Source organism: Apium graveolens, chromosome 3, assembly GCF_009905375.1.
Source record: "Apium graveolens cultivar Ventura chromosome 3, ASM990537v1, whole genome shotgun sequence".
In the NCBI taxonomy this organism is placed as follows: Eukaryota; Viridiplantae; Streptophyta; class Magnoliopsida; order Apiales; family Apiaceae; genus Apium; species Apium graveolens.
The window spans coordinates 56,468,714-56,481,753 of record NC_133649.1 but is presented as its reverse complement, the minus strand read 5'-3'; the positions used below and the strand labels follow the sequence as shown (position 1 = coordinate 56,481,753).

The 13,040-nt window shown below is 36.6% G+C and overlaps 1 protein-coding gene across 1 annotated transcript in view; it reads right to left on the bottom strand.

Annotated features, from left to right (window-relative positions):
• Positions 1–13,040, bottom strand: part of LOC141714233 (uncharacterized) — a 114,906-nt gene that overhangs the window by 69,035 nt on the left and 32,831 nt on the right. Inside the window, exons 5-7 of the mRNA XM_074517765.1 lie at positions 7,429–8,886; positions 6,935–7,284; positions 6,269–6,556 (exon numbers count right to left, since the gene is read on the bottom strand). Of these exons, the coding sequence (XP_074373866.1) occupies positions 6,269–6,556; positions 6,935–7,284; positions 7,429–8,886 (2,096 nt within the window). The remainder of the gene's footprint in view (positions 1–6,268; positions 6,557–6,934; positions 7,285–7,428; positions 8,887–13,040) is intronic.

The following is a 13,040-nucleotide window of genomic DNA, read 5'->3' as shown; positions in this document are numbered from 1 at the left end:
TTAATAATTGGAGATCCTGAAGCAGGTGTCAGAACTAGAACAACATCAAATGAATGTCTCTATCATTCCTTTCTATCTCAGACTGAACCAAAGAAAGTGGATGAAGCTCTTCAAGATGCTGATTGGGTGCAAGCAATGCAGGAAGAGTTAAATGAATTTGAAAGAAATAAAGTCTGGACCCTAGTGCCAAGACCAAAGAACAGATCAATTGTTGGCACAAAATGGGTGTTCAGAAACAAAACTGACAGTGATAGCATAATTACAAGGAACAAAGCAAGGCTGGTTGCTAAAGGTTACTCTCAACAGGAGGGTATTGACTATGATGAAACATTTGCTCCAGTTGCTAGATTGGAAGTCATAAGGATCTTTTTGACTTATGCTACTCACAAGAAGTTCAAAGTCTTTCAAATGGATGTGAAAAGTGCTTTTCTCAATGGAGAATTAGAAGAAGAGGTATATGTTGAACAACCTCCAGGCTTTGTAGATCCAAAATTTCCAAACCATGTCTACAGGCTTGACAAAGCACTTTATGGCCTTAAGCAAGCTCCAAGAGCATGGTATGAGACTTTAGCTCAATTCCTTCTGAAAAGTGGATTTACCAGAGGCACAATTGATAAAACACTTTTCTATCTCAACCATGGAAATGACTTACTTTTTGTACATATATATGTTGATGATATCATCTTTGACTCTACAAATACAAAACTTTGTGAAAGATATTCCAAGTTAATGCAGTCAAGATATCAAATGAGTATGATGGGAGAACTTAGATATTTTCTGGGACTTCAAGTCAAGCAAACTGAAGAAGGTACTTTCAGAAATCAATCCAAGTACACCAAAAATTTACTTAAGAAGTTTGGAATGCAAGACAGTTCAACTGCAACAACTCTCATGGCCATTGCCACCAAGTTAGATAAAGATACTGGAGCATTAGTAGATATTACTAACTACAAGGGTATGATTGGCTCTTTACTCTATTTAACTGCAAGTAGACCTGATATCATGTATGCTACCTGTCTTTGTGCAAGATTTCAGGCTGATCCAAGAGAACCTCATCTAATAGTTGTGAAAAGAATTTTCAAGTACCTCAAGGGTACAGCTGATCTAGGATTCTGGTATACTATGGAATCAGATTTTAAGCTAATAGGTTACTCAGATGCAGATTTTGCAGGATGCAAAATATACAGGAAAAGCACTAGTGGAAGCTGTCAATTTCTAGGAGGCAGATTGGTTTCTTGGTTTAGCAAGAAACCGAAATCAATTTCCACATCAACTGCAGAAGCATAATATATTGCTACAGGAAGCTGTTGTGCACAGATTCTTTGGATGAAGAATCAGCTACTGGACTATGAGTTAGAATTTTCTAAAATACCCATTTACTGTGATAATCAAAGTGTTATTGCTATGACAGGTAATCCAGTTCAACACTCAATTACAAAGCACATCAGGATTAGGTACCATTTCATAAGGGAACATGTGATGGAAGGTACAGTGGAATTGCATTTTGTCCCAACAGATCAATAACTAGCAGATATCTTCACAAAACCACTATGTGAAGCTACCTTTACAAGAATGGTAAATGAACTTGGAATGGTTTCCGGTTCTTTCTCAAAATCTGTTTAGTTTTTGTTCTCATGCATCAGACTCTATGATCAGTGTTTACAGATTTTCTTATCTCCATGTAATCTGTGCTTAAATTGTAATATATTAAATATTGATTGTTATCTGATGTGATTCTATATACTCTGATAGTGTTTTGAATGTTCAGTGACTATTCAATCCAATGAGGATTATTTTTAGATGCTGACTTAGTAGTCTTTAAAAAACTGTGTATCCCATGTTTGAATTAGTTATTTATGTGGAAATCCATAACACAAGCAAATTCTAATTTTGATCTTAGTCAAATTTACTCTGTGTATCTTATTACTAAATCTCAAACTAGATTATTGCTTCTTATCTATCAAATTATGATGTCAGTAAATCTTAAGGATGAACTACATGTTTGATAAGCCTCACTTATCTGAAGAAAACAAAACAAAAGAAAAATTGAAGTCAGGCACTCCTTTGAGATCTAGAGTAAATATGGGAAAGGGAAGACCCAAGTGCATTGTTGGAATTAAGTTATATGCATTTGAAAAGCAAATAAATTTTTCTTGGTAACTTTTTACATCCTCTGATTACTGGAGAAATACTCTGATAATAGCATAAATTCTGATAGAAGTTGTGACTCATTTATACTGAGAAGCCACTATAAAAAGAATGTCAAAAGATGCATAAAATGAGCACAAACAGTTGAGGTGGACTCTTGCATAAATTTAATCTATAGTAGACTTCAAAGTTAAAGACAGATTTTAAGCATTTTTCTTAGTTATGCCTTATTTCTAAGATATCTGAAGTTTATCAGACTTTAATCTTTATCTGATTATTTATAAATGCACACACTCTCACTCCATATGAATGATGGAAATTACTGTGGTGATTAAGTTATTTTTGACAAATAGTTAAGTATTATTTGCATAAATTCAGAGGACAAGTTCTGATGAAAGTTCTGATGATTAAACTCTGAAGAAACTAGTCAGTATTTGTGGCGCCCTCCAAACCCGGGTCAGAAGTTTGGGGTCCACACTCACACCTTATTTATAACCTGCTTATAACAATCATAAAGATAATAATAATATATGCAGTGACCCTACTTACTAACCACCACGGACCGCAACAGGTTAAAGTATGCACACAAGCCAAACACACTAATACATTACAAAGCGTTCAAATCCCAACCATTCCAAACTCAAAACTGAGTATTAAACATTATTACAAACTTTTACAAACTTAAATTATTCCAAAAGAAACCTACTAGCTCAGCTTTCTCAACCTGAACCCCTAGCTCTCGCGCTGGACTGGGGATCCTCTTTACCAACTGGTTCCTTTTTAACTGGAAAGAATATAAACAACATCGCACGAATGAGCTAACTAGCTCAGCAAGTCACAATGACAAAACTGAGAATAATGATCATCGGGTGAATATGTTTATGATATCAAGTGAACGATGGATTATGATTTAGAATTGGATATTATACTTTTAATTTAAAAACCAAGGTTAGGCTGCTGATCAGTCACGCACTAACCCCGAGCAAGGCACACAGCATTGCTCTAACTACTGGATCCAAGGCACACATTGGCCTAACTTGACCATTATATGGTCTGACCACGAATCTGGTCCACAATTATATAAAAACAATCCAATTCTAACATAATAACAGAATATGCAATAATAAACAATAAACGAAATCATTAACAACAATAAATGTTTAACAATGGAAGGGTTTCAATCCTTGTAAGGATCAACCAGGTACTTTCAAAGCTTGAATGCTGGGTAATGAAAAAAAAATTGGATAACAAAGGATACAATATTTAAGGGTTTCAAGGATCTGGTCTTTCAAAGCATAAGATATCATGGATTGAGTATATAGTAATCCAGTTCAGTGTCTAGTATTTAGTTGGTATGTATTTGTGGAGTAGTATCGTAGATTTGTGGTTCGTGTTTGGGTATATAATAATCAATGGCTTAGAAAGAATATGGTTCACGGCTCAAGAACAATAACTGAAATCAGGATTTAGGTTTCCGTGCTTCAAAGCACTTGCAATGTCAACAAGACTATCAAGAATTACAATATCTCGAGAAAGTTCAGAACACTTGCCTGGTATTAGCTTACTACTCTGCACTCACTTCCAATCACAACCGTCTTACTCTTCAACTATCTGTTTTCCTTTCCTACGTCTTGCCTTTTCTGCTCACATATCATAAGCATCTATCAATCATCAACTCATAAGATTCTATTCAACACACACTTCTATCTACCCTTCGTTTTACCCAAATCCGATTAACGGATTGAAATCTATGCAATAACGAAGTAAACACCGAATATATAGACCGATAATCAAACAACAGGTCACGTATAACACATAATACATCACGTAATCAATGACATATCATTTATAAAGAAGTCTCGGGTCATAAATGTGCTTTCGGGTATTTAAAATAATTTTTAAAACATTTTTCGGAATTAAAACGGGTCGTTGGATCAATTTCGGGTTAATAAACAGGGTTCGGTTGGCCAATTCTGGCTCCGAAACAATTTTAGAATAATTATCGAGCCTTGAAAATAATTTAGAATAATATTTTAAAGCTCGAAACTATTTTTCAGAATTTTTAAATCATTTTTAAATAATTAAATCTAATTAAATAATTAATTAAAATCAATTAATAATTAATTAAATCAATTAATCAATTAATTTTCGAATTAATTGACCAATTAATCAATTATAAATTAACTGAAATTAATTAACTAATTAATTTAGATTTATTTATGAATTAAAAATAATTTTCTGAATTAAAATAATAATTTTTAGAATTTTCAGAAATTAAAAACGAATTTTTATAATAAAAATAATTAGGAAATATGATTTTTAAACATTTTTAAAACAGGAATCCAATTTTTGCAAAGTCTGGAAACCTCAGGGACCTAACTGCATCGTTTTCAAAAGTTGGGGTACCAAACTGTAATTTTCCAGCTCTTCGCCGGAAAACAGTCGGGTTCGCCGGAGAACACGTTCCCGGCGTCCTCACCCCACCAATACCTCCAGATCACATCTACACAATATCAGGAACACAACCATGCAATCAATTCATCCTAACAATCCCTGAGTTGGCCGGAATTTGGCCGTGAAATTTTCCAGTTTCCGGAGAACATCGGAAAACTTCAAAACACAACTCCCTTCTCTACAGACCTCGGTGGTTCATGAAACTTATACGACTAGATTGCAAATTTTACAGAGAACACAACCCACTATAACACAACATCAATCTATCACAGAATAAGAAACCCCCAAATTTCAATTAAGAACATTCATACGGGTTATAAACCCTAATTTTGAAATTCGAAAATTAAACTCAAATTTGAACATGTTATTAAACTCCAAATCAGACGTATGATATATGAAAATCATTAGGAAAACAAGCTCTACAACATGCAATCATCAAATCATACAAATAATCATCCGAACAAAAAATCATATTTTTAATAAAATAAATTAGAAAATAAATAAATTTTTAAAAAAATAACCTTGATTTCTGCAGTGAAAAAAAGCTCAGAATCTGATAGAACACCTCAAATCCTTCGTTTTGGTTACTCAAGCTTTGAAAACAGAGATCGGTAACGCCTTCGTTTTGCTGTTTGATTCTTAAAACAGTTTTAAGAAATTAGGGCTTTTCTCTGAAAATTATATAATTATCTGTCTGCAAATGATTTTGATATGAAATAAAATACGGTAAAAGGCTATTTATAATTACGAAAAATTAGTATCCCGTTGGATCATTCCGGATATAAAATGGTACGTTTATTTGTAAAAACTGATCCAAACGGTATCGGTTTTCGGGATAATTATCCAAATCAGTACAATTTGTACTGCAGTCTTGGTCTCAGCGCCTGGTTACACGTATTACGAAGTGATAATTTGGATAGTTTAATAAAAAGCTCCCTTTTATCGAAAATACGGGTTTTATTGATTTACCGAAACGAATATTGTATCGAAAATGTTGCGCTGGGACCCGCGTAGGACAAACCGTAAGCTGGATTGAAAAAGTCAAAACATGGAAAATGCTCGAAATATTACAATTCGGTTAGGAAGGAGTTCTCGGAAGAGTTTCGGGTTCCAAAAACGTAACAACGGTTGACGTCGGTTGGTTCCCGTTTTTTATAAAATAGATTTTAATTACCCGGAAAAAGATTTTAGAAATTTCATATGATTCTTATAAATCCATAAATCAACATAAAAATAATTAGGAAGATATGACAATTATCTATATTTTATTTTGGACATATAAAAATTAAAATACTCAATTAATATTATTTTTGAATATTCAAGTACAAATAACACTTAACAATTAACTCACAGAATAGATATTGAGCACATATAATAATTATTTAATATCAAAAATAATTACACGATATATCCCGAATATTACATCCTTCCCCCCTTAAAAGGATTCTGTCCTCAGAATCTCCTAAGAAAACAAATGAGGGTACTTTTCTCTCATATCACTTTCTAACTCCCAGGTTGACTCTTCAACCTTTGGGTTTCTCCACAATACTCTTACTAACTTTACCACTTTATTTCTCAATACTATCTCTCTTGCCTCTAGAATCTCTATCGGACTCTCTACATATGATAAATCTGCCTGAAGCTCTATTGGCTCATATTCGATTACATGCCTGGAGTCTGGATTATATTTCTTGAGCATCGATACATGAAAAACATTGTAAATGTGCTCCATGTGCGGAGGTAACGCCAATTCATAAGCTACTTTGCCAACGCGCTTTAGGATCTCAAAAGGTCCGACATATCTTGGGCTTAGCTTCCCTTTCTTTCCAAACCTCGTTAGTCCTTTCCATGGTGATACTTTCAGTAATACCAAGCTTCCTTCTTCAAATTCCATGTCTTTCCTTGACTGGTCTGCATATTTCCTCTGACGATCTTGAGCGGCTGTTAATCTTTTCTGGATAAGTTCAACAACTTCCTTTGTCTGCTGTACCAGTTCAGGTCCAAGTATTTTACGTTCTCCTACTTCATCCCAATATATTGGAGATCTACATTTGCGTCCATAAAGGGCTTCATAGGGTGGCATTCCAATGCTGGCATGATAACTGTTGTTGTAAGCAAACTCTACCAGAGGTAAATGTTCGTCCCAACTTCCTTTGAAATCAATCGCACAAACACGTAACATATCCTCGATTGTCTGGATCGTTCTTTCACTTTGGCCATCCGTTTGAGGGTGATAAGCTGTACTCATATTCAGTCTTGTTCCCAAACATTCTTGAAAACTCTTCCAGAATCTTGAATTAAACCTTGGATCTCGATCAGATACGATAGTCACTGGAACTCCATGACGAACTACGATTTCTTTCAGGTACATATGGACTAACTTGTCGAGCGAAAATCTTTCATTTATAGGCAGAAAATGAGCTGACTTGGTAAGTCTATCCACTATAACCCAAATGGCATCATGATTAGCCCTTGTCCTTGGTAATCCAACTATGAGATCCATAGTAATATATTCCCACTTCCACTCTGGAATCTCCAATGGCTGTAACAATCCACTTGGTCTCTGATGCTCTGCTTTAACTCTCTGACAGGTATAACATTTGCTAACCCATTCTGCAATTTCCCTCTTCATATCTAGCCACCAATAATTCTTCTTTAAATCTCTGTACATTTTGGTACTCCCTGGATGGATGGAATATCTTGAACTATGTGCTTCTTGTAAAATTTCATTCTTTAACTCCGTCACCGGTGGAATCCAAATTCTAGATGAAAATCTTAAAATGCCTTGATCATCCTTCTGCGTGCATAATTCTTCACCTACCAAACGATTTATATCTTGGTCCATTATATTTTCCTGACATTTCTTTATCTTCTTCAACAACTCCGGATGGAAAGTCATATTATACATTTTCGCTTCCTCGGGTTTGCAAACTTTAATTTCCAATTCCAATTTCTGAAATTCCTTATATATATCCTCAGGTACTGATAACTCATTTAACTTTTCTTTCCGACTTAACGCGTCTGCTACAACGTTCGCCTTACCGGGATGATAATTAATCGAGCAATTATAATCCTTGATCAATTCTAACCATCTCCTTTGCCTCATATTAAGTTCCTTCTGGGTAAATATATATTTCAAACTTTTGTGATCCGTGAAAATCTCACACTTTTCTCCATACAAATAATGTCTCCAAATCTTCAAAGCAAAAACTATAGCTGCTAGCTCCAAGTCATGAGTAGGATACTTTTGTTCGTGTGGTTTCAATTGTCTTGACGCATACGCAATCACCTTTTCATGCTGTATAAGAACACATCCTAATCCTTTATGAGAAGCATCGCTATAAATTATGAAATTCCCTTGATCGTCTGGAAGTGACAAAACAGGTGCCGTAATTAATCTTTGCTTCAACTCCTGAAAGCTTTCTTCGCACTTGTCGTTCCATATAAACTTTTCATTCTTTCGTGTAAGCTTTGTTAATGGTGTGGCAATCCTTGAGAAATTTTGAACGAATCGTCGATAATATCCTGCCAATCCCAAGAAACTTCTTACCTCAGTGGCTGTTCTCGGTCTCTCCCAGTTCGTAATTGCCTCGATCTTTGTCGGGTCCACTTTGATCCCTTCGTTACTGACTATGTGTCCTAAGAACTGAACTTCTTGTAGCCAAAACTCACACTTCGAGAATTTAGCATATAACTTCTTTTTCCTTAAAATCTCCAAAGCCGTTCTCACATGTTCCGCATGATCCTCTTCCGTCTTGGAATAGATTAAAATATCGTCTATAAACACAATAACAAACTTATCCAAATACTCTTTGAAAATTCTGTTCATCAGGTCCATAAATGCTGCTGGGGCGTTGGTCAATCCAAAAGACATCACTAGAAATTCATAATGCCCATACCTTGTTCTGAAAGCTATTTTTGGTATATCTTCTGGCTTGATCTTTAGTTGATGATATCCCGATCTTAAATCAATTTTGGAAAAGTACTTGGCTTCCTTCAATTGGTCAAACAGATCATCGATTCTGGGTAACGGATACTTATTCTTGATTGTCAGCTTGTTGAGCTCCCTATAGTCGATGCACAGTCTCAAGCTTCCATCTTTCTTCTTGACAAATAATACCGGGGCTCCCCACGGGGATACGCTGGGTCTAATTACTCCTTTCTCTAACAATTCCTGCAATTGCCTTGCTAGCTCTTTCATCTCAACAGGCGCCATTCTGTACGGGGCTTTGGACACTGGTTCTGTTCCAGGTTCTAAGTCGATCGCAAATTCAATTTCTCTATCTGGAGGAAGTCATGGTAACTCGTCGGGAAATAAATCTGGAAATTCATTTACAACTGGAATATCTTCAAGTTTTGCTGACTCCTGACTTCTGTCGATCACATATGCTACGAAATGCTCGCATCCTTGCCGTAATAACTTATTGGCTTGAATCATCGTTAACAACTTCTTTACTTGTTTCTGACCTTTGAACGTTACTATTCTTTCGTCTGGCGTTTTCACCATTACTTTCTTATTTCGACAATCTATCTGAGCATCATGCTTAGATAACCAATCCATCCCTAATATCACATCAAATTCTCCTAACTTAAATGGTATCAAATCTACACAAAACTTACTACCAGAAATCTCAATCTCACAATTTCCACAAACTTGGTTCGCAGTTACACGTTCTTGATTTGCTAATTCCACCGTCATTATTTCATTTAAGCACTCAACTGGACAATTTAATTTACTAACAAAATCTTGTGAAACAAACAATCGAGTTGCTCCCGAGTCTATTAACACTTTGGCACATAAAGAATTTACATTAAGCGTACCTGCCACGACATCCGTATCCTGGATCGCATCCTTCACCGACATGTCAAAAACTCTAGCCCTTGGAGTCTCATTCACTGTTGGGGTAGATCCCATAATTCTCAATGCATTATTAATTGGGGCTGGTGTCTTGCAATCCCTGGCCATATGTCCTGGCTTCCCACATTTAAAGCATGTAAATCCAATGACTGGAACCTTCACTACTGGATTCCGGATAGGCTGATCCTTATTTGCTGGCTGATTTCGGCACTCCCTTGAATAGTGCCCTTTCTGGTTGCATTTAAAACATACCACATTCAACTTGTTACAAACTCCTCCATGCTTCTTTCCACAAACTTGACAATCTGGAAAAGTTAATCTCAACTGATTCGGCTGATTCACATTAGCTGGACGATTGCCCTGGCCTCCGTCTCCTGCATTTTGTCTCCTGAAATTAAAATTTCTCCCTGGCTGAAACTTGCCCTTCTTAAAATTTGGAAACTTCCCTGTTTGTGACTGACCCTCACTTCCCTCAACTTTCCTTTTCTTGTTTTCCTTATCTTTCTGGAACATCTCACTCTCTGTCTCTGCGATCATAGCCTTCTGTACAACCCTGGCATAGGTATCCAATTCAAAAATAGCTACCTTCCCTCTGATCCATGGTTTCAAGCCTTGCTGGAATCTCTTAGCTTTCTTTCTATCAGTATCAACATACGACGGCACATACCTTGACAATTCCTCAAACTTCCCCTCATAATCTGTTACCGTCATATTCCCTTGCTTTAACTCTAAAAACTTCAGCTCCATTTGATCCTGAACAAACTGAGGAAAATACTTTTCTAAAAACAATTCCTTGAACCTTTCCCAACTAATAACATCTGTGCCTTCTAATGTCTTCACCATTTCCCACCAATAGGTGGCCTCATTCTTCAAATAGTAACTTGCAAACTCAACCTTCTGTTCTTCCTTTACTTTCACTAAGGCAAATGCCTTCTCTATTTCCTTTAACCAAACATTTGCTTCAATTGGTTCTAAGGAACCCTTGAATTCTGGTGGGTTTATTGCCTGAAAAGTTTTGAAGGTTACCTGGGGATTGGTCTGTCTTTGTTGTTGTTGTGCTAGGTGAACTGTTTGTTGGGCCAAGATTTGAAGAATCTGGGCTATTGCTGGGTCCATAGGTCCTGGGTTCACATTCGGGTTTGTATCATCTTGATTGTTGTTGTTGGTTTCTTCATTCCGGGTGTTGGTGCGGGTATTTCTTTTAGGAGGCATTTTCTGTAAAGAATCAATCAATTTATTTAGCTTTTGAATCAAATATTTGCATAAAAGAAAAGTTTTGTAAAACAGGAATATCTCTTTTTTTTGAAAACAGTTGTAACTAAGTAAATTGCATGCTTCTTTACAGAATATAAACAGTTATGGAAAACAGGGTACATGGTATCACAGGGTATAACTGGTGCAATAAATAAGGTAAGGTAAAACAGGTGCAATAAAATAAATGACAGTGCTAGAAAGGAAAAAGGTACTGATATATATAGATCAAAAGTTTTAGGGTAGTACAAGCGTAAAGATGCTTCGAAAGTAAAAGCAAAAAGGGTACAACAACCTACTCACTAGTCAGCATGGCTAGTCTATAAATACAACTCAAAAGTCTATTGATACACACTACACACTACTGTACATACTACATAACCATAACAACACTGCTCAACATCTCCATCTCTGAATCTTTAACTCAGCTCCAAGGAAACTCTGGTCCTGCCAGCCTCTCAAAGTCCTCCATCACCTCAGTAGCCCAGCCCATCAGTGCATCAGGACCTCTGCCAGGTAGTGTAGCTCCATGTAGCCTAGCTTCAAGAACCCTCCGTGTTACATAAATCTCCTCTCGAAGCTCCCTCACACCACGATCAACATCTGTAGTCCTGATGATATGCTGTAACTCTCTGATCTGAGCCAACAAGGAATCACGCTCCAATAGAAGAGCCTCATACCGGTAATAAGGAACTGGGGGCAATGTAGACTGGAATGGGGCACTCACAACTGAATGCCCAGTGGAATCTGAATCAGCTGGTGGGGGTCCTCTGATAGGTGGCCTCACGCCTGGAGGTGGAATAGCCTGCAATGGTACGGGCTGCAACACAGGTGGAGGTAATATAGCCAACACTGGTGGAACAACAGGACGTGGATCTGAAGATGGCACTCCAACTGAAGGCTCCGAGTGATCAGCTGATACGGGAATAAAAGAGTCGGCCATCACTGCTATCTGAAATCATATCGCCATATAAGAATCTCGTACCATAACACGAACTATACTAATATCTGATATACTGAAACACTCAACCTCTCAACGTTCTATCATCCTATGCCTTACTTCTAATCCTATTCCTCTACCCATTCCCGTTAACCTAGGCTTCTGTCAGTGACTTATAACCTGTAGCTCTGATACCAAACCTGTGGCGCCCTCCAAACCCGGGTCAGAAGTTTGGGGTCCACACTCACACCTTATTTATAACCTGCTTATAACAATCATAAAGATAATAATAATATATGCAGTGACCCTACTTACTAACCACCACGGACCGCAACAGGTTAAAGTATGCACACAAGCCAAACACACTAATACATTACAAACCGTTCAAATCCCAACCATTCCAAACTCAAAACTGAGTATTAAACATTATTACAAACTTAAATTATTCCAAAAGAAACCTACTAGCTCAGCTTTCTCAACCTGAACCCCTAGCTCTCGCGCTGGACTGGGGATCCTCTTTACCAACTGGTTCCTTTTTAACTGGAAAGAATATAAACAACATCGCACGAATGAGCTAACTAGCTCAGCAAGTCACAATGACGAAACTGAGAATAATGATCATCAGGTGAATATGTTTATGATATCAAGTGAACAATGGATTATGATTTAGAATTGGATATTATACTTTTAATTTAAAAACCAAGGTTAGGCTGTTGATCAGTCACGCACTAACCCCGAGCAAGGCACACAACATTGCTCTAACTACTGGATCCAAGGCACACATTGGCCTAACTTGACCATTATATGGTCTGACCATGAATCTGGTCCACAATTTTATAAAAACAATCCAATTCTAACATAATAACAGAATATGCAATAATAAACAATAAACGAAATCATTAACAACAATAAATGTTTAACAATGGAAGGGTTTCAATCCTTGTAAGGATCAACCAGGTACTTTCAAAGCTTGAATGCCGGGTAATGAAAAAAAAATTGGATAACAAAGGAAACAACATTTCAGGGTTTCAAGGATCTGGTCTTTCAAAGCATAAGATATCATGGATTGAGTATATAGTAATCCAGTTCAGTGTCTAGTATTTAGTTGGTATATATTTGTGGAGTAGTATCGTAGATTTGTGATTCGTGTTTGGGTATACAATAATCAATGGCTTAGAAAGAATATGGTTCACGGCTCAAGAACAATAACTGAAATCAGGATTTAGGTTTCCGTGCTTCAAAGCACTTGCAATGTCAACAAGACTATCAAGAATTACAATATCTCGAGAAAGTTCAGAACACTTGCCTGGTATTAGTTTACTACTCTGCACTCACTTCCAATCACAACCGTCTTACTCTTCAACTATCTGTTTTCCTTTCCTACGTCTT